This window comes from Rhinichthys klamathensis, unplaced genomic scaffold (genome assembly GCF_029890125.1).
Source record: "Rhinichthys klamathensis goyatoka isolate OS25496 unplaced genomic scaffold, OSU_Roscu_1.1 h1tg000180l_1, whole genome shotgun sequence".
NCBI classification, from domain to species: domain Eukaryota; kingdom Metazoa; phylum Chordata; class Actinopteri; order Cypriniformes; family Leuciscidae; genus Rhinichthys; species Rhinichthys klamathensis.
This window is the reverse complement of record NW_026606708.1, coordinates 3,738,912-3,760,121: the sequence shown is the minus strand read 5'-3', so window position 1 is coordinate 3,760,121 and position 21,210 is coordinate 3,738,912. Positions and strand designations below refer to the sequence as shown.

The 21,210-nt window shown below is 37.7% G+C and overlaps 1 protein-coding gene across 1 annotated transcript; it reads left to right on the top strand.

The window, feature by feature from the left end:
- The first annotated feature begins 2,111 nt into the window (after positions 1–2,111).
- On the top strand, positions 2,112–3,859 carry LOC130094688 (zinc finger MYM-type protein 1-like). Its single transcript, XM_056261111.1, has one exon. It carries the CDS (start codon positions 2,262–2,264, stop codon positions 3,774–3,776), a length of 1,515 nt encoding a protein of 504 aa, XP_056117086.1. The 5' UTR covers positions 2,112–2,261; the 3' UTR covers positions 3,777–3,859.
- The last annotated feature ends 17,351 nt before the right edge of the window (positions 3,860–21,210 follow it).

The window sequence follows — 21,210 nt, the reverse complement described above, 5'->3', positions numbered from 1 at the left end:
ATTGTGGTTAGGTCTCAGCAGCAGGAGGGACGTAGAGGTCAGTAAGCTGGGCTGAGTTGAGTGGGGGACGGAGGGGGGTGATTTTGGGACGCAAGAGTCACTGTCTTCATGTTTTGTCATTTACGCCTGTGTTATGGAAATCATCATTATGAACAGCAGCTACGCTAATTATTTTCCCTTTGCTTTTCTGCTGTTATCTCGGGACGCGAGTCCCGAGAAAATGGCGTTCATCAGCTCCAGTTTGTATCCAGCCTCTCACGGAGACTTCAGATGCTCCAATCACAAAGCCTGTGAAGTGACGACTCAGCACGGGCGATATGGACTCTCTATGGTGGACGGCACTGATCCTCAACAACTCGTCTTAAGACCGGCGTGCATACTTGGACTTCCAAAAAATACTCTAAATGTTCCGATCCAATCTGACTTGTAATGCTGCCCGAATCATGCACTGTTCCTTCGTTGGCCAGAGGAGAACTGGCCCCCCGACTGAGTCTGGTTTCTCCCAAGGTTTTTTTCTCCATTCTGTCACCTGATGGAGTTTTGGTTCCTTGCCACTGTTGCCTTGGCTTTTGGCTTGCTTAGTTGGGGACATTTAACATTTAATATTATTGATCTGCCTTACTTAAGGTGGACGTTGACGCAATTTCTTTTAGAAACAAACTTTGTTATATTGTTTTCATGTTATCACTGTGAAGCGCTTTGATACAATCTGTATTGTAAAAAGCGCTATATAAATAAAGGTGACTTGACTTGACTTGACATAAAGGCAATGAAGAGACAAAAAACTATCACCTCGTTTTTTCAAAAACCAAACAATGTAAGTATCCTATGCCTGTTGACTTTCCCAGATGTGGCAGATTAGATTTGTTAGGGAATAGCTAGTCTGACAATAAGGCTTTTGCACTTAGTAAACACAGCAAAATGTGGAGACCATAACTATGCATTTAGGTGAGTGGACAGAGGCAAATAATGAATGAACACAAAAAGAATGGTTGAATAAATCAAACAATTTATCGTCGTCAGGAAATAACGTTTTATCTTATCATTTAACCCATTGAACTGTATAAATTGACTGAGGTATGTTCACTGTCGTGTAAGCCACTAAAAATAATTATAATAAGTCAATTTGTGTGGTGCAAGGTTTATGCAAACAACAAATAAAGGCTTACATAAACTTTTGACATCCTCTTATAGCAGGAAATCATGTTTTTTTTATTGTACGGAGGATATAGATTCTTAAATGAATGGCTATGAAAAACATTTCTTAATATGTCATACATCATTTGAAAGATATTTCTAATCTATAAATTGCAACAAACTTGTAATTAACACTTAAATTTAATTTTTTTAGTTATTCTTAGACATTTTTGAAATAGTAGTTTTAGCCATTCATTCTCAGGAATATGTTGTATTTCACATTGTTGTGAAATTATATTGTGGTATAGAGGGTTAATTGAAATTATAAGATTTAAAATGTTGTCCTCATGGCCTGCAGGCAATTTCTGATGACAGTAAGGCAGGCCCTAGTCAGTCAAGTGAGGATCTGCAGGAGGGCAGCCACAGTAGAAAAAGACAGCATGAGGAAGGAGAGACAGTAGAATTACAGACAGAAGAAGCAGGGACAGAACAACAAGGAGGGACAGGAGGCAACACAGAGGGAGAGGATGTTGACATGATAATGACATATACAAAGCCAAATCAACCTGACCCTAAAGTTTTGCAAAAACAAGTGATGAAAGACCGGACACTGACATTCCAAAAATCATGGTATGAGAAGTATCCTTGGCTGCATGTTAGTATGGGTACAGATGGTGTTCTGTGTTTTCATTGCTCTAAGTACTTCAAGACAGGGAAACCAGCACAAGCCAAGAGTATAGACCCAGCTTTTGTCAGTACTGGATTTAAAAACTGGAAAAAAGCACTTGAAAAATGTTCCATGCATGAGAAATCAGAAATCAGAAATCAGTCACAACATTGCTGTTACAACTGCTGCCTATGAAAACAGGCCAGTTACTACACAGTTGAGCAGTGGAGTCAGTACACAGCAGGCAGAAAACAGAGCTAGCCTGTTAAAAATAATAGGGGGTGAGATGTTCCTGGCGAGGCAGGGATTGGCCTTTAGGGGGCATGAACATCATAAAGGTAACCTTGACCAGCTTTTAAAATACAAAGCTGAAGATGATCAATCATTCACTAGATGGTTATCTGCAAAGAGGGGGGTGCACACATCCTGGGATTGTCAAAATGAGCGTATAAATTTGATGAGTTCATCGATTATCAGGACAATTGCAGATGAGATCCGGTCCCTTCCAGTGTTGCAGTATTCGATAATTATGGATGGGACAAGGGATATCTCTGGTGTTGAGCAGGAGGCGCTGTGCCTACGTTATGTTGACACTGATTTGCTGGTGCACGAAGACTTTATAGGGTTGTATGAAACAACTTCTACAACAGGTGAAAACCTTGCCAGAATCATTTTGGACGTTCTGTTGAGACTGAATTTGCCAATATCTGGCCTCAGAGGTCAAGCATATGATGGGGCTTCAAATATGTCTGGAAAGTACTCAGGTGCCCAGGCTGTTATTCAGCGAGCACAGCCACTAGCGCCATATATACATTGTGGAGCACACTGTGTTAATTTAATTACACAACAGGCTTGCTCAGCCTCCAGTGTCGTGCGAAATGCACTTGACTGGATACATGAACTTGGTACATTTTTTGGGCAGTCTGGTAAGCTGAAAGACAAGTTTAAAGCCATTGTTGCAGCTGAAGGGGAAGGGCCAGCCCTGTCCATCAGGCCTTTATGTCCCACTAGGTGGACTGTACGCTCACCTGCTATCCGTGCTGTTCTCAGCCAATATGGGATGGTACTAAATGCACTGGATGAGATGGCTGCAAGTAATTCTGGATCTGCAAGCCGGGCAGAGGGCTTACGTGTTCGACTGCAACAGGGTAATGTTGTACTGGGACTTCTGCTTGCTTTAGATGTGATCAGTGAACTAGAGGTTCTAATTGCATCTCTCCAGAAAAAGACTCAGACAGTGGAGGGCATGCTCTCTGCAGTCTCTCTTGTCCAAGAAAGCTTGAAATCCAAAAGAAACACTGAACACTTTGAGGCAGTCTTTAAGGAGGCAGGAGACATGTGTGACAATCTGTCTCTAGAGACCATTGTTCCACCACGCACACATAGGCCCCCTAAGAGATATTCTGGGCAGGCTCCTGCATACACACCTGGATCAGCTGTGGATTTTTACAGAGTAGAGTTCTACCGTGTCCTTGACACAGTAGATGCACAAACTACTGAGAAGTTTATGCAACCAGGCATTCAAACTTTAAAAGAACTGGAAAACTCACTCCTGACACCCATTACAAATAATGCAGCAGTTTGTAAATATCCTGAACTGAACGAGGAAGTCTTGAAAGTCCAATTAGCCATGTTTAAAAACAAGTACAAGGTCAGCACAACTGCAGATGCTGTGCATGTTTTGAGAGAAATGCCCCCTGAAGTCAGGGGCCTATTTGATCAGGTAGAGACATTAGTAAGATTGTTGATGGTGGTGCCCATATCATCTGCTGAGGCAGAGCGCAGTTTTAGTGGGTTACGCAGGTTGAAAAATTGGTTGCGATCAACCATGACACAAAAAAGACTCAATGGCATTGCTGTGTGCCATATTCACCAAGAGAGGCTTGACAGACTGGACAGACAAGAAATTGCCCAGCTGTATGTTCAGGGTAATGAAAGGAGGAGAGATGTTTTTGGGTCCTTCATTGAGTAAATTTGTTTGGCTGCACTAGACGGAATTTCTCATACTCCGTATAGCCTACTTACTTATTTTTATTTATGTAAATATGTTGTTGTTATTTTATTTTATTATTATTATTTGCACATAGGTTCTTTGCTTTTTTGTTCATAATGACTTTGTATGCTGAGATAAGCAAATGTTTAAATAAAACATACTTTGCTGAAGACATTAAGTTTTGGTGGGTGATTGGCATACTAGTCAAATAACAGTCTGATCATGCATTGCTAGTGGTGATCAGGTAGTCATTTGTTTACCTTTGTTCATTGTTGTTTATCCATGATTTCAAATAAGAATCCCCCAATGGCTTTTTAGTGCAAATCATTAGCCCAAATTACACAAAGTAACTACTTGAGCACTAGTCAAAGCCCAAATTACGCAAAATAACAAATTGAGTTTAAATCATTTGCTGACAGCTTGGTCCCCCCCAGTTAAAAAATCCTATCTGCGCCTCTGCGCGAAAGTACATTAATATTATGCGCGAGAGTGAATCTCTCTGCTCGCGCGCGGAATATGATGTGGCGAGCGTGAATCTCTCTGCTCGCGCGCGGAATATGATATGCCGAGCGTGAATCTCTCTGCTCGCGCGCGGAATATGATATGCCGAGCGCGAATCTCTCTGCTCGCGCGCGGGAACTGGGCGCGCGCTCTCAGATACACTTCTCTTGTAAGAATTCTCTCTCTGGGCTGAGTGGGCTCGCTGCCTCGCTCAGAGAATATGCCTGCACTTAAAACGTGTTCAGTGCAATCGCGAATTGCTCCTCTTCCCCAGCTAACAATTTTAGGTTATAAGAACGTTTTCATAACGTTCCCATTAAGTTATAAAAACGCTATTTCTGAATGTTCTAGGGAATTTCAAAAAGTCCAGTTTTTTAGACGTTGTATTAACGTTATTTCTTGGTTATAAGAACGTTCAATTCTCCCGTTATGTAAACGTTGTATTAATGTTATTTCCTGGTTATAATAACGTTAGAACGTTCAATTCTCCCTTTATATAAACGTTGTATTAACGTTCTTGCTTGGTTATAAGAACGTTATTCAAACGTTCAATTCTCCCATTATATAAACGTTCTCTTAATGTTTTTCTAAGATAATGAAAAACGTTTCATTCATAACAAGGTAGCCTATATAATAGGCCTATATGAAGAACCTAAAACAAGAACTTTCAGATTTTAAAATTAAGACAAAAATAAATAAAAAAAGACCCATGAATCATGTCTATGTAGTCCACTGAAGTCGAGTTGAATTGAACCCAAGTAGGCCTAGTTTATTCCAATAAACCGATTTGGGTTGAAGTGACCATATGAAATTAACATGAACATAAACTTGGAAATTGTTGTAAAAATTAGCTATATAAATTAAATGAACTTTAACTTGTGAATGTCATTGGTTGTTTTTGGTCATAGTCCTTGTCCTTGTGTTCCCATTGTCTCTTGTCTAGCTTTGTTCCCTGTCCCATTGTTGGTGATTCTATGTTTAGTCCAAGTTTATGTTCATGTTAATTTCATATGGTCACTTCAACCCAAATCGGTTTATTGGAATAAACTATAGGCCTACTTGGTTCAATTCAACTCGACTTCAGTGGACTACATAACACTATAGACATGATTCATGGGTCTTTTTTAAAATTGTAGGTTCTTCATATAGGCTAGGCCTATTATATAGGCTACCTTGTTATATAAAAAACATTAAGAAAGGTTTTAATAATTATTAAAACATTTCTTAATGTTTTTTTATTGAATGAAACGTTTTTCATTATCTTAGAAAAATATTAAGAGAAGGTTTATATAATGGGAGAATTGAACGTTTGAATAACGTTCTTATAACCAAACAAGAACGTTAATACAACGTTTATATAAAGGGAGAATTGAACGTTCTAACGTTATTATAACCAGGAAATAACATTAATACAACGTTTACATGACGGGAGAATTGAACGTTCTTATAACCAAGAAATAACGTTAATACAACGTCTAAAAAACTGGACTTTTTGAAATTCCCTAGAACATTCAGAAATAACGTTTTTATAACTTAATGGGAACGTTATGAAAACGTTCTTATAACCTAAAAATTGTTAGCTGGGGAAGAGGAGCAATTCGCGATTGCACTGAACACGTTTTAAGTGTATGGGGTAAGAATTCATTTACAATTCTGCGCACGCAAGATCACATTTTGAGCGCGCAAAATGACATTTCGCACGCGCGTGAACTGAGTTTTGAGGAGAAATGTTCGTCTCGCAGATAAGAAAATATTTCGAGCGAACGAAAATCAATTTTGCATTTAAAATAAGTATTTGGATGTGCGCAGACGTTCTCTTTCGCATGTGCAAAGTTTCACTTTCTTGCTCCTCTCATACCAGCCATAAGCGCTCTCGAAGCGCAGACGGCTCGCGTGCTCAACACAACCCAGCGTTACAATATGCCATAATTCCAGCCAATCAGAGATGAGGCTGCTAAATTCGGATTGGCTGGATTGAAAACCAATCACAAGACTCCCTGCATCACCGACTGTGGACGAGGAAAAATACATGGTGGAAGATGTTTATGTTTAATTTGTTTAATGGCTTGAACACTTCAAAGTTCAAGTAAACAAAAACAATAACAGCATAGATGTTCTGGAAAAAGAACTATCTTACTAAAAAAATATACTGTATTTTCTTATATATTATTTTAGGATGGATAGTGTGCACATTGGGATGCAAGCTTGTTCCCCTCACTGCAAAAAAAAAAAGAAAAAGAAAAGAAAGACGTGGGTAAAAATGCAAACATATATGCAAATATAACTGTAAGTGAAAATCTTGGATGTGTGACCCACAAGACTTCTATATAATTACTCGCATAATTAGATTTTTTTTTTTTTTTTTTTTGCAGTGAGGGGAACAAGCCTGCATCCCAATGTGCACACTATCCATCTTAAAATTGTATATAAGAAAATACAGTATATATTTTTTAGTATGATAGTTGTTTTTACATGACATCTGCTGTGAATGTTTTTGTTGAAATAATTCCAAGGATATGAAGTAGATTGATTATTATTTTAACGTTATTACATTGCATTTCTACGTTTATTTGATGGCTTTTTTTTTATTTTTTATTCTGATGTGAGTGATGTACCGTTTTTACACACTTATTTCATTAAAAGGGGAAAAGTCTGTCCATCTTCATTTCTGAAAATGTGTAACATTTGAGACCCCAGCTCGGTCACGTTCATATTTCACTAATGTTAATTACATTAGAAGTTAGAACTACCTCTTGAGGTGTAGCAAACACTGGGACATGCCATTATGTACAGTAATAGTACAATTTAATTTTGATTAAAAATAAGCTAAAGAAAATTAGCTTAAAATAAGCTAAAAAATAAACTGTGATCGTCGAGTGGTAGACAATTGAACTTAAATAGAAGTGTTCAAGCCATTAAACAAATTAAACATAAACATGACTCATTTGAACCGATTCGTTTTAATGAATGGTTAAAACAACTGATCTTTCCAACACTGAACTCTCAAGACGTCTGAATCGGTGTAGGCTATAACTAATCGGTAACACTTTACAATAAGGTTTCATTTATTACATAAATTACATAAAAAGTACAGTTTGCTTAGTGTAAGCTTTAAAACAAATAAAACCACTTAGTTTTTTCCCCCGAAAAAGCATATGACTTTTTTCCACACAGTGCTGTCAGGAATCGATAAGAGAATCGTTAAATTATCGGATCGATAAGTAGAATCGTCAGTGGCATTGATATTGATAAAATCTTATCAATTCCCATCCCTATTCATAACAGTCCTTTGCCGCCACCTACTGGACGAAACTATGTAAAAATCGTATGTACTGAAATCGGTGAAAATCCCCACAGACTGACAGTCTGTTTTGTCACAATATATATGTTTAATATCTAATAAACTAGTTTCATGCATTTAATCAAGTATTTTGGAACAAACATAATCACAGTGTCACATCAATCATCCAGTTGTTTTTAGGGTAAATAAATACTACATTGGTAAATAAAGCTGGAATCATTCTGTTGGATGTACACTATGCTGTAAGGCTTAAGCCTGCATTGATTTATGTCAATGTTAAAAACAGTTTTTTCTTTTTACTTTGATGAAAAGAAAGTTCAAAAGAACTACATTTATCTGAAATAGGAACTTTTGTAGCATTGTACACTAGCATTAAAAAGCTTGCGGTTAGTAAGAATTTATAAAAAAAATAATACTTTTATTCAGTATTAAATTGATCATAAGTGACAGTAAATACATTTATAATAAAAGATTATATTTCAAATAAATGCTGTTCTTTTGAACTTTCTATTCATCAAAGAATCCTGAAAAATAAAATGTATGATGGTTTCCACACAAATATGAACTGTTTCCAACATTGATAATAATCATAAATGTTTGTTGATCATCAAATCATCATGATTTCTGAAGGATCATGTGACACTGAAGACTAGTAATGATGTAAGTAAAGATGCTGTAAATTCAGCTTTGATCACAGGAATTATTTGTTTTAAAATACATTAGAATAGAAAAATTTAAATTGTAATAATATTTCACAATATTACTTTTACTGTATTTTTGATCAAACAAATGCAGCCTTGGTTAGCATAAAAGACTTAAAATCTTACCGACCCCAAATATTTAACAGTGTATATGAGAGAAAAAAAATCACAGGAATAAATTACATTTTACTATATATTCACATAAAAAACTGTCTATATACACTCACCGGCCACTTTATTAGGTACACCTGTCCAACTGCTCGTTAACACTTAATTTCTAAGCAGCCAATCACATGGCGGCAACTCAGTGCATTTAGGCATGTAGACATGGTCAAGACAATCTCCTGCAGTTCAAACCGAGCATCAGTATGGGGAAGAAAGTTGATTTGAGTGACTTTGAACGTGGCATGATTGTTGGTGCCAGAAGGGCTGGTCTGAGTATTTCAGAAACTGCTAATCTACTGGGATTTTCACGCACAACCATCTCTAGGGTTTACAGAGAATGGTCCGAAAAAGAAAAAAACATCCAGTGAGCGGCAGTTCTGTGGGCGGAAATGCCTTGTTGATGCCAGAGGTCAGAGGAGAATGGCCAGACTGGTTCGAGCTGATAGAAGGGCAACAGTGACTGAAATAACCACTCGTTACAACCGAGGTATGCAGCAAAGCATTTGTGAAGCCACAACACGCACAACCTTGAGGCGGATGGGCTACAACAGCAGAAGACTCCACCGGGTACCACTCATCTCCACTACAAATAGGAAAAAGAGGCTACAATTTGCAAGAGCTCACCAAAATTGAACAGTTGAAGACTGGAAAAATGTTGCCTGGTCTGATGAGTCTCGATTTCTGTTGAGACATTCAGATGTTAGAGTCAGAATTTGGCGTAAACAGAATGAGAACATGGAACCATCATGCCTTGTTACCACTGTGCAGGCTGGTGGTGGTGGTGTAATGGTGTGGGGGATGTTTTCCTGGCACACTTTAGGCCCCTTAGTGCCAATTGGGCATCGTTTAAATGCCACGGCCTACCTGAGCATTGTTTCTGACCATGTCCATCCCTTTATGGTCACCATGTACCCATCCTCTGATGGCTACTTCCACCATGTCACAAAGCTCTAATCATTTCAAATTGGTTTCTTGAACATGACAATGAGTTCACTGTACTAAAATGGCATCCACAGTCACCAGATCTCAACCCAATAGAGCATCTTTGGGATGTGGTGGAACGGGAGATTCGCATCATGGATGTGCAGCCGACAAATCTGCGGCAACTGTGTGATGCCATCATGTCAATATGGACCAAACTCCCTGAGGAATGCTTCCAGCACCTTGTTGAATCTATGCCACGAAGAATTGAGGCAGTTCTGAAGGCAAAAGGGGGTCCAACCCGTTACTAGCATGGGGTACCTAATAAAGTGGCCGGTGAGTGTATATATATATATATATATATATATATATATATATATATATATATATATATATAATTCTTTATCAACAATTTAATAAATAGTATATATTTATGCATATTATGATCAAATATAATATATAGCCTATTTATATATATTGTATATTTTGTATAAATTGTAGCCTATATTGCGAGACTAACCAACTAAACAACCAAATTTAAAAAAAATTTTTTTGGGGGGACCCCCCATAAGACTTGATTCAATTCGAGCACTGGTTACAAGTGTGCCACAAAATCAACCAATCGGAAAATTAAAGGTCAATTGTGATTGGCTGTTGGTCTCCAATCACCTCGCAGCACAAAGAAGAAAAAGGAATTTTATGGATAGATGTCTTCTCTAGTATGGAATGCCAAAGCTGGCAGTGGCGGATCTAGAAAATTTTACATGGGGGGGGCAAAGGGGTGGCAAGAGGTCTTGGCAGGGTGGCAGGGGTAGACGGTGGGAATCCCTTACAAACTCAAAAACACAGTAGTTAGTTTAATCATGCCCTTACACCCTACAAAGGTTTTTAGGGTAACACTTTACTTGAAGGGGTGTGCATAAGACTAACATGACACCTTCATAATCATGACATGACACATGTTATGAATATGAAGGAAGTTGTATGCATGTTAATGACAACTGTCATTAAGTGTAATTCGCTCAATTATGACATTTTTAATGCAAATATGACATTGTTTGAGATGTCTTTGTTATGACACCTTGACATAAACCAATACATCATAACCTGTCAGTGTCTTTGTCATGACAACTTGACATTACTAAGACAACACAACCTGTCATAAACATGACATAGCAGATTAATTATCCAACTTAAGAAACCACTTTATTGGTTAACATTACATTAAACTGTCATGTGGTTGGTTTTGACATTGGCTGTCATGAAGCCATTATAACTGTTTAATGACAAATTGAATGTGTACCACTGTAGTTGAGGTCACGAAATATATTCATGACACAGTTATAATGGCCTCATGACAGCCAATGTCAAAACCAACCACATGACAGTTTAACTTAATTTAATGTCAAGTTGTCATGACAAAGACACTAGGTTATGATTTTATGGTTTGTCAAGATGTCATAACAAAGACATTTTAAACAATGTCATATTTGCATTCAAAATGTCATTATTGAGCGAAAGACACTTAATGACAGTTGTCATAAACATGCATAAACCCTACTTCATATTCATGACATGTCATGTCATGATTATGAAGGTATCATGTCAGTCTTATGCACACCCCTTCAAGTAAAGTGTTACCAAGTATAAAAAGCAAAATGAAAATATAAAAAAGTACAATAATTGTGTCCAAGGACTTTTAATGGTTAGGCTTCAGCTACTTTCTTCAACTACTCTTGCCTGCAAAAGTCAATATGTGAAAACCTCTGGTTATCCTTGTATTACATTACACTGTAGGACCATGTAGCTAATAAGTAGCCTATATAACAAATATAAAATCAGAAAGATTTATCACATGCACAAGGACCACAGTTATGTTTAGAGTACTTAATATAATAATCCTAATTGTATTTGTTATTGCCCCAGTTATAAGACTGGTTTCATTGCTGTGATACCTGAGAGGAATTGGATTTGCTTAACTAACGTTAATCAAATGATCGATCTCCTAACTGGCACTGTATTGTGTGTTGTAACGTAACGTCGGCGTAACGGTGACCACCAGTAAACTTTATGGATACAAACAATTTATATTTACTAAAATCAAAATTAGGCTAATCAAAGGGAAGAGTGCTCTTACAAATCACGAGGGAGCGATTTGACCGCTGATTTTGGCTAACGTAACAGACTCGCTGTTTTTGCTAATACTGAATCGTCTTTAGCATACAATACATTCATTACAAATGTAACTTTAAGTTAAACGTGTGTTTAACTAAACCTGGGGAAACTCACTTCACCTTCAGAGGCTCTGGGGCAGCTCAGTCTCTCCAGTCGGGTTGCAGGGCCAGCGCACCGCAGCAGACTCGCTGTGTGTGTGTGTGTGTGTGTGTGTGTGTGAGCCAGACTGAGCGAACGCCGCTCTGCACGTTTGAATCAGGGACGTACTATTCGAGGGGCAGGGGGGAGGGGCTTTAATAAAAATTAAATTGTTCACTTTTGGTAAATGTATCGTTTAGTTCACTGTTTTGAGAAGCTTGCGGGTTGTTTTTACAAGTAGCCTACAGTTTTTGGATCATCAAAGTTAGGGGGGCAGGTGGGGGGGCAAGGCTCTAGAGTGGGGGGGCACCTGCCCCCCCTTGCCCCCCTGTAGATCCGCCCCTGCAAAGCTGACTTAATTAAAAATAAATAAATACATAAATAAATATACGAAGAAATGCAAAAAAGCAAAAATACATAAATAAATATACAAAGAAATGTAAAAAAAATAAATACAAATAAATTAGTATTTATACTTTTATTTCCTTATTTATGTATAATTGTATTTTTTCACACATTTTTATTTTATTTTTTATTTATACATTTATTTATTTCCACTTTTATTTATTTCCACATTTATTTATTTCCACATTTATTTATACATTTATATATTGTATTGTATTATATAAACCTATAAATTGATTTCCAGGGGCGTTCAGCATCATATACTGTATGTCAAGTTCTTAATATTAATCGATAAACTACTCAGTTATTATAATAATAAGGCACTATGGCTGTTATCAGTAAAATAAAATTAACAAAAGTCATTAAGTCATTAAAAGTCAAAATCTTAATACAGAGGAGAATGTTTTTACACTGCAATTACAATTGCATAAAAGTCGTTATGAGATTAATGTTAAAAATAAAACATTTGAATATAGAAATATGAAATGATGGAATCAATTAAATTGTACGTTTAAATATGAAACTAAAACAGCCAGTAGGTGGCGGTAAGTCACTGTCTTAAACGAGTGAGTCATATCATTAATTCAGACCGATTCATAATATGCCACGCAGAGGACTGACGCGAAATGTGTGGGGAAATCCATTTGATGTGAGAAATAATTGCAGTGCTCAAACTGGTGAGTGCAGTTAACAGGTTTCAAAGAAAGAGAATGATGTGAGCGCGTGTGATTGGCAGTGAGTCGTGTGTGCGGACCAAATAGCTCAATACGAGAGGCGACGAGAAACGCAAAGACATGTGAAATAAAATCACAATATCATGTTTTAAAGAAGAGTGGTTTGATTAAAGTGGTGGAAATAACGGATGATTGACACATAACGTAACAATTACACACACACACCCACGTGCAAACTCAAAATACATCATTAGTTTACATAGATTTAAATAGTTTCAGGCATGGTTAGATTAGGCTACTATAAAATAGTTCACATATTCACTTTTCTTGAAAATATTTAGCTATTAGATCTAGCTATTTACAGTAAATGCTTCAGTTTGTTTTCATATTATAATAATATAATATGAAAACAAATTGAAGCATTTAAACTGATATATCACTTCAAATACTTCAATTCATTTTTTTATATTATATTATATTATATTATATTAGGCATATATTTCATTATATTATAAGCCTAAATAAAGAATTTCACAAGGGTATTGTTTAGGGCTCATTGCCATTAAAAAGTTTGAAACCCCCTGCTAAAGAAAATATAGGCTAGGAAATTCATAAGCTATAAACAATCATTTAACTTTGATGGTTTAATGCTGCCTGTACAATTAATTGACTGTACAAAAACACTTTATGGTTTTCCTAAACCATCTCAGTGTAACAGCTTAATTTTCTTTCATAATATATTATATTATTGTAAAGAATTGAACTGTCCTGCAGAAGATTTTGTAAATAATTTTTCATAGGATTTCTTAGTAAAGACTGGAAACAGAGGACACCGAGGAATTGGAGGATGAGGAGGATACTATTTTGTAAATATGTTTTCTGTCATGGGTGTGGCTATGGCAATTAAAGATTGAGCATATTGTTTGCAAACTGCAATTGATTAATTAATTAAAAACAAAGTAGTTGATATGCTGTGTTGTTTTTGTTGTTAAGTAGCAGCAATATGCAGTTATTAGCCGTGTCCACTGTATTTTTTGTTGGTTTTCATGAGACCCCCCTTGAAATGACCAGGACCCCCCAGAAATTAGGACAAAAGTATTTTAATTTTCCTGTATTATAGTGTAATGTAGCCTAAAATATACTTTTGAAATATTCATTTTCATTTATATAGTACATTTTATAGGCTATATGGATTTTACGTCATAGGAATAATTATATAAATCATTATTACATTATTATAATAATTGTTTGGCATCCTAAAACACCAGTGATGATGTAATGTTAAGACTCTATATATCATAACTGAAAAGATGTTTGAGCCCTCTTTATTGTCCTGGTACAAATCAATGCTTTTTCTTTGTTCAATGAGCAGTTCATGGGTTGAAGCTAATTTTGATCTCTCAAAGAGCACGAGATTGATGCATTTAACCTTAAAATGTACAAAATTTTCTTGCGGGGGAGCATGCCCCCGAACCCCCCTAGAGACACAGAGGTCCACCCAACATAGTTTTTACAAATTCCTATGGGAAAGAACGACCATTTATGAACTTTAATCCAGCATAGTACAACAAAGTTCCTTTTAAGTCAGTAAAACTGTAAATGCAATATTAAAATGTCCTTGGACAAAATATACATTTGACTTGCCTAAAGGGGGGCCTACAAGACATTGTGCCCAGGGGCCTCTGAACTCTTAATCCGGCCCTGCATACACGTAATTTAATTTAGTTTTTCACATGGATTTTGATCGGATCTATGTCTACAATATTTAACAACAATACTTTTTAATAAAGTCACATTTCTGTTCATACAATATGCAATATATATGATGTACAATGAGCAATTTTAAAACATCATGCTTAGGCTAATATCAATGAATGGATACAAACACAGTAGTTTAACTTTGCTTCAAGGTTATAGGCTAGTAAGGCTACAACTATACACCGTTTTTATTAAAAAATATTAATAAATGTGTAACAAGTTGTAAAGTTTTTCACATTTGACTGTATATTTGATTGTATCATTTCCTTGATGTTCATGTTGTTACAAATAATAATTCGACCCGAGTATGACGTGTTCAATGTCAAATAAAAATAAACATTTAATACAAAGCATTGAACAAGTGAAACGTGTGTTTCTCTTTATGAAAACAAATAGCCTTGGGGATATTAAAAAAATGTCTAGGTTTAAAACATTTAAACGGCTCATAATCAAAATAAAAACATGCAAACAACAAATAATCATCTTAAAACATTAAATCTTTAATGATAAAATGTGAAAGACATGGACACATTCAATATTTTTAGCAGATAAACACTTAATAATATTCGTTCACCATATCACACACATTTCACCGACATATTCTTCATCAGGCTTCTGTTTTCAAATGTCTCATTGGCTACTATACAGTATGTATGTGTAAGTCCTGCTAATTTGATCCAATGCCGGCATTCAAATTAGCGGTGAAGGTCTCAACGCGCGTTCCGTCTCTTCCAATGGCAGAGGGATTTATAATTAAATGCAATACTTTTTATCTTATGTATTAACTCGTTTCATCTGACTCCATAAATGAAAGTGTTTTTCAATGATATCTGTGCATCATTAAATACGTTAATGTTTGACTGTTTCTTTTATCTCCAATGAAAATAATATCAAAGCCTGTTAGAATAATCAAATATAACAATTTATTATGTCAGGTAAATGTATTTTAACAATTCCATAATCAATTGAAAGATAATCAATGCAAATCATCAAATGTTTTAGGATTAGAGAAATAGATGCAAACCCAACATGAACTACATGAGCTAAACCTCACGGGCTATCTGAAATACAGAAAAAAGCCAAGATCCCTTGCTGCCTTCCATTAAATAGCCAGACCTCATTTCATATGTAAACCTGTATTCACAGTGGAAATGTACTGTGTTCATCCCCCCAGACTTACTGGGGGCAGAAGTAAATTTACATGGTACCATTTGCTAACAGTGGAAATCAGCATTGAGTTCACACCTTGGGAGTAGGAGACCACATTCATTTGTGTGCCAGATATCCCTAAACTCTTAAAAAACCTTATTACCTTTTGTTTTATACTTTGGGAATGAGACATCTGAACCAGCGACCCTGAGACCTTTAAAATGATACCAAACATAATACTCAATGATAATCATTCACATTAAACCATACATTCTTATGTGAGTTTTTATGTGTCACTGCGAGAGTGGGGGATGTGGGGAAGAAGTGTGTGTGTGTGTGTGTGTGTGTGTGTGTGTGAGAGAGAGTTCAAATGTTAATTTGCCAAGGTCCTTTGTCTCAATAGACCATGTGGTCAGATATTTTCTCTTCAACAAGTTTTACGGTCTTACAGATTCCCTCCTTGATCCCGTGGGTCACATTCAGACACTTAAGGGGTCACAGTAAGACGTTTGTCGTGATTGAGATGTAACTCAACAATTGTCTTTGCAATGTCAGCATCTGTAGAAGCTCAGAGGGCTGTGTTCCCCTGCAGAACACCTGTTCTCACCAGGGGTATGTAGCATGAGTCCAGCAGGTGGATGAGTGCGTTCAGGCTTTCTTCCGGTGATCCTGTGATGTGAGCAAAGTTCATATAGTCAATCTGGACCTTTTGACTTGTTCAGTTGATGTGTCATTCCTTCATGGAGAAACTTCCGTTTCCCTGGCACCTTCCCCATGATGATAATCTGTCCCTTCTTGACCAATCCTGTCACCTCCAGCGGTGCGGCTGTCTGGACAGACCTCAGTGGATGAAGGTGTTCTCCTTGGCTTCACACTGCTTTGTGTGAGACACCTGAAAAGCATCTTAAATGTCCGCTTCACGATTGAACACATATGAACCTGAACTCGCGAAGAAATCCTTAGAAACGCATAATGCAACAAAACAACATCATGTCATTCAATATAAAATACCATGTTCTTGTCAGCAGGTGTGAATGGTAAGTTTGTCTCATATTAAATATCCAATTCTTAAATATATATATATTTTTTGGTCTGAATTATACAAAGGAAATGCAGCAAGAGGTCAGTGTAATCAAAGCAATCAAATAAATGGTATTTTGGCAATACGTCTTGTAATAACAATAATAATATTCAAAAATAAAAAAAATATGAAGAATCACTGTTTGTTCAGGAATCTTCCAATGTAAGCCACTTATGCAATCTAAGAAGTGACTTGGAACATGAATGGAGATTGTTCATTCCTTGTAACAGGTGTGAGATTGTGTGTTTGTGTGAGTGTGTGTGTGTGTGTGTGCGTCTGTGTGTGAGTGTGAGAGTTTGTGTGAGAGAAAGAGAGAGAGAGAGAGTGTGTGTGTGTGTGTGTGTGTGTGTGTGTTGTTGTTGGCTAAGTCACAGTCAATGACAGGGTTGAATTGTAAATTCTGTAATTGTTTGAAGCGCTCACACTTCAGATCTATTTAGTTATGATGTTTCTGTTATTAGTGGTTGTTGAGAAATCAGGGGCCCTCTGACCTTCCAACCACCCTAATAACAATCAGAAAGTTTAAACATTCTTAAATTTAATAGCAGGTCTGCCTCTGCTTTAATTTTGTTTTTGCATCATTGATTTGTGACTGTAGCCATTCATATGTACACTCACCGGCCACTTTATTAGGTACCCCATGCTAGTAACGGGTTGGACCCCCTTTTGCCTTCAGAACTGCCTCAATTCTTCGTGGCATAGATTCAACAAGGTGCTGGAAGCATTCCTCAGGGAGTTTGGTCCATATTGACATGATGGCATCACACAGTTGCCGCAGATTTGTCGGCTGCACATCCATGATGCGAATCTCCCGTTCCACCACATACCAAAGATGCTCTATTGGGTTGAGATCTGGTGACTGTGGAGGCCATTTTAGTACAGTGAACTCATTGTCATGTTCAAGAAACCAATTTGAAATGATTAGAGCTTTGTGACATGGTGGAAGTAGCCATCAGAGGATGGGTACATGGTGGCCATAAAGGGATGGACATGGTCAGAAACAATGCTCAGGTAGGCCGTGGCATTTAAACGATGCCCAATTGGCACTAAGGGGCCTAAAGTGTGCCAGGAAAACATCCCCCACACCATTACACCACCACCACCAGCCTGCACAGTGGTAACAAGGCATGATGGTTCCATGTTCTCATTCTGTTTACGCCAAATTCTGACTCTAACATCTGAATGTCTCAACAGAAATCGAGACTCATCAGACCAGGCAACATTTTTCCAGTCTTCAACTGTTCAATTTTGGTGAGCTCTTGCAAATTGTAGCCTGTTTTTCCTATTTGTAGTGGAGATGAGTGGTACCCGGTGGAGTCTTCTGCTGTTGTAGCCCATCCGCCTCAAGGTTGTGCGTGTTGTGGCTTCACAAATGCTTTGCTGCATACCTCGGTTGTAACGAGTGGTTATTTCAGTCACTGTTGCCCTTCTATCAGCTCGAACCAGTCTGGCCATTCTCCTCTGACCTCTGGCATCAACAAGGCATTTCCGCCCACAGAACTGCCGCTCACTGGATGTTTTTTCTTTTTCGGACCATTCTCTGTAAACCCTAGAGATGGTTGTGCGTGAAAATCCCAGTAGATTAGCAGTTTCTGAAATACTCAGACCAGCCCTTCTGGCACCAACAATCATGCCACGTTCAAAGTCACTCAAATCACCTTTCTTCCCCATACTGATGCTTGGTTTGAACTGCAGGAGATTGTCTTGACCATGTCTACATGCCTAAATGCACTGAGTTGCCGCCATGTGATTGGCTGCTTAGAAATTAAGTGTTAACGAGCAGTTGGACAGGTGTACCTAATAAAGTGGCCGGTGAGTGTATATTACAGTGTTTTCCCATGAGTTGGCAGAGTGTTGTGAATAGCGTATGCTATGTGTGTCTCTGTTAGACGGTCATCATGGGATCAGCTTTACCATCCTATGTGTGTGAAGCTATCTGGATCTGTTAGTGTGAAGATGCACAATAGATCTTTAGTGAAGTGACACTTTTGGACTCTATGTCATCTTTATCTTCTCATGATGTGTAGTGTTCAGTCTGAATAGACTTGATCTATTCCAGGTGATGATGCTGTGAGGGTGTAGTGATGGAGGTGTGTGTTCAGTGTTCACAGGAGATGGGTGGAATCTACTCTATAACAATTGTGTTGCAAATTTTAGTTCCAGTTCTAAACTGGGAGGCCATGCTAATTTAGTGATGTGCTATTGTGAGATGTAAATGGCCTTTGAAGTGTCTTTTCACCCATCTCCCGAATCTCAGGTTATGTTCTAACAATCGTGAGGTCCGGCCGTCCTGGCATCCGTCCCCTGAGGAATTGCAGAAGTAAACCTGCAAAAGGCTGTGGTCTGTCTGATGTTTAGTTCACACCCTCCTTCTAAATTTGGTTCCTTGATCAGTTGGCTATTACCTGTGCCACACTTCTGGGAGTGTTTTTTAAAGGCAAAAAGTAATAAAACACACCTCCGCCCTTTTGGCACTGGGTAGCAGGTCAACGAAATCGAACTGTAAGGATTAATGTCAATGTCATACTTCTCAAATTAATGCCTGCTTGGCGATTACAATATAATGTATATTAGAATTTAAGAATATAAATGAAATTATATTGTTTCTGGTCTCTGACGAGTCTCTGCTCGTTCTCGTGTCAGTACCTTTGAGGGAAAAATGTGACAGATTCAATGAATTTAGATGTTAAACTATTGAGCCATTTGCTATTGGGCTGTTACCCGACTAGCAAATGACGCTAATAGCTGAAGGCCTTGAGTGACCAAAGTTGATAGCTCAGTGAGGGTTTTAGATGCATTTGAGCTTTGGTCACTTGCAGAGCGCTGGTTTGTGTCATCAGAGTGTGGCTGTCTGCGTTTTTTGAAATAGGGTGGAGGTCTGCCTCTGCCCAATGACCAGCACTTCTCCTCTGTATGGCCTGTTTTGTGACAGGAATTACAGAGTCTGCTCAGTTTTTCACCGTGTGGCTTTCTGAATTCTCCTGCAAATGGAGGATTTTCATGACATTCTAACACAGCTACCTCACCATGCATCTGTTTTCGTGACTCAATTCTTGTTGCCCAGCTAACAATACCTTCGAATGTATTTTATGCTGGAGAAGCACCATACATGAGCGATTGTTGTACACGCGGTCCTGCATTTGTAAGTAGTAAGTCAAGGAGAGTTACATTGTTGTGGTTAACACCTTCAATTCCAGAATACTCCTCAAACAGTTCAAACATTTTTTCTGCATATGTCTCGAACGATTCTTCAGTATTCTGTTTCCGATTGAAAATCAATTCCCATCCAACAGGACTACAACCGCGCAGATCGCGAAGACATCGTTTTAGTCTATTAAAGATTTCACCCTCAGGCTCATCTTGATACACTGACTGCACAATGTTGCCTGTCATCAACGCCTGTGGTATCTTATAGTTCAGAACCTCTGGAATTGAGCTGATAACAATTTGCCAAATATCTTTTGGTTCAAGCTGAAATGCATGTTTTAGACTAACAATGCGTCTCCACCATGGTTCGAATGGCTCTTTTTTAAGGGCAATGGTCCGATCTCTGCTTTAAACAAGCTACATTCAGTTACCGTTAGAGGACGCCGAATGGTTGATTCTGTGCCATTTGGGTGCCGTATCACCTTAAAGGCTGAAACAGGCACTCTGTTCAAAACTCTATCACATGCTTCACCTGTCTGAAAAGATACAGGATTGTTAGGGCAGGCGGGCTCATTTAAGAAGTGCACATTTTTAGTCCCATCGCTGTTGAGCTTTTTGGGAGACATGGACTTTTTAGCATTTAGTTGAGTCTTAAGATCTGCGATGGTGTATTTGTGATTTTTACACTTTTCAGTCAGGGCTAACTGCTCAGCTAGTAATTTATCTAGCTGTGTTTGAAGATCTTGAATCTTTGCCTCAGACATTTTTGCCTCTGCATTTTTAGAATGCACTTCTTCACATTTAACATCCATAAGCGAAGATAGAAATGTTGTTGACTTATCTAGCCGTTTATAGCTTATGAAGTTTAAAGCCTCAATTATTTCACCATGTTTTGATTTCTTCTGTTTACTACCCACGGTTTTCCACCAAGTGACAATTTCATTGTCAATAGCGTCCACGTTAAGACCTTTTTTACTGAGTTTGTACAGTGTAGGCTCGACCTTTTCGGCCCACAATGTAAACAGGGCAGGATCATTATACATGTTCCAATTTATATTTGGGGAAATTTCGTTCCCTGAAGCTTTGAATATGAAAAGGCTTTCTGGCTCAGGGCTGATAAGGTGTACATTCGCTGTTTATCTTTTCTGTTTGCTAGGTTTCGAATACCTTTTCTTCTCATTTAGTCTTTTTAAATGGCCATTTTAACGTTTGATTATTCTTTTGAACTCTTAATTTTAGTTTTATCCGATTAGATCAGGGAATCTATATCGCTCAGCGTTCCTTCTCCCAAGGCCGC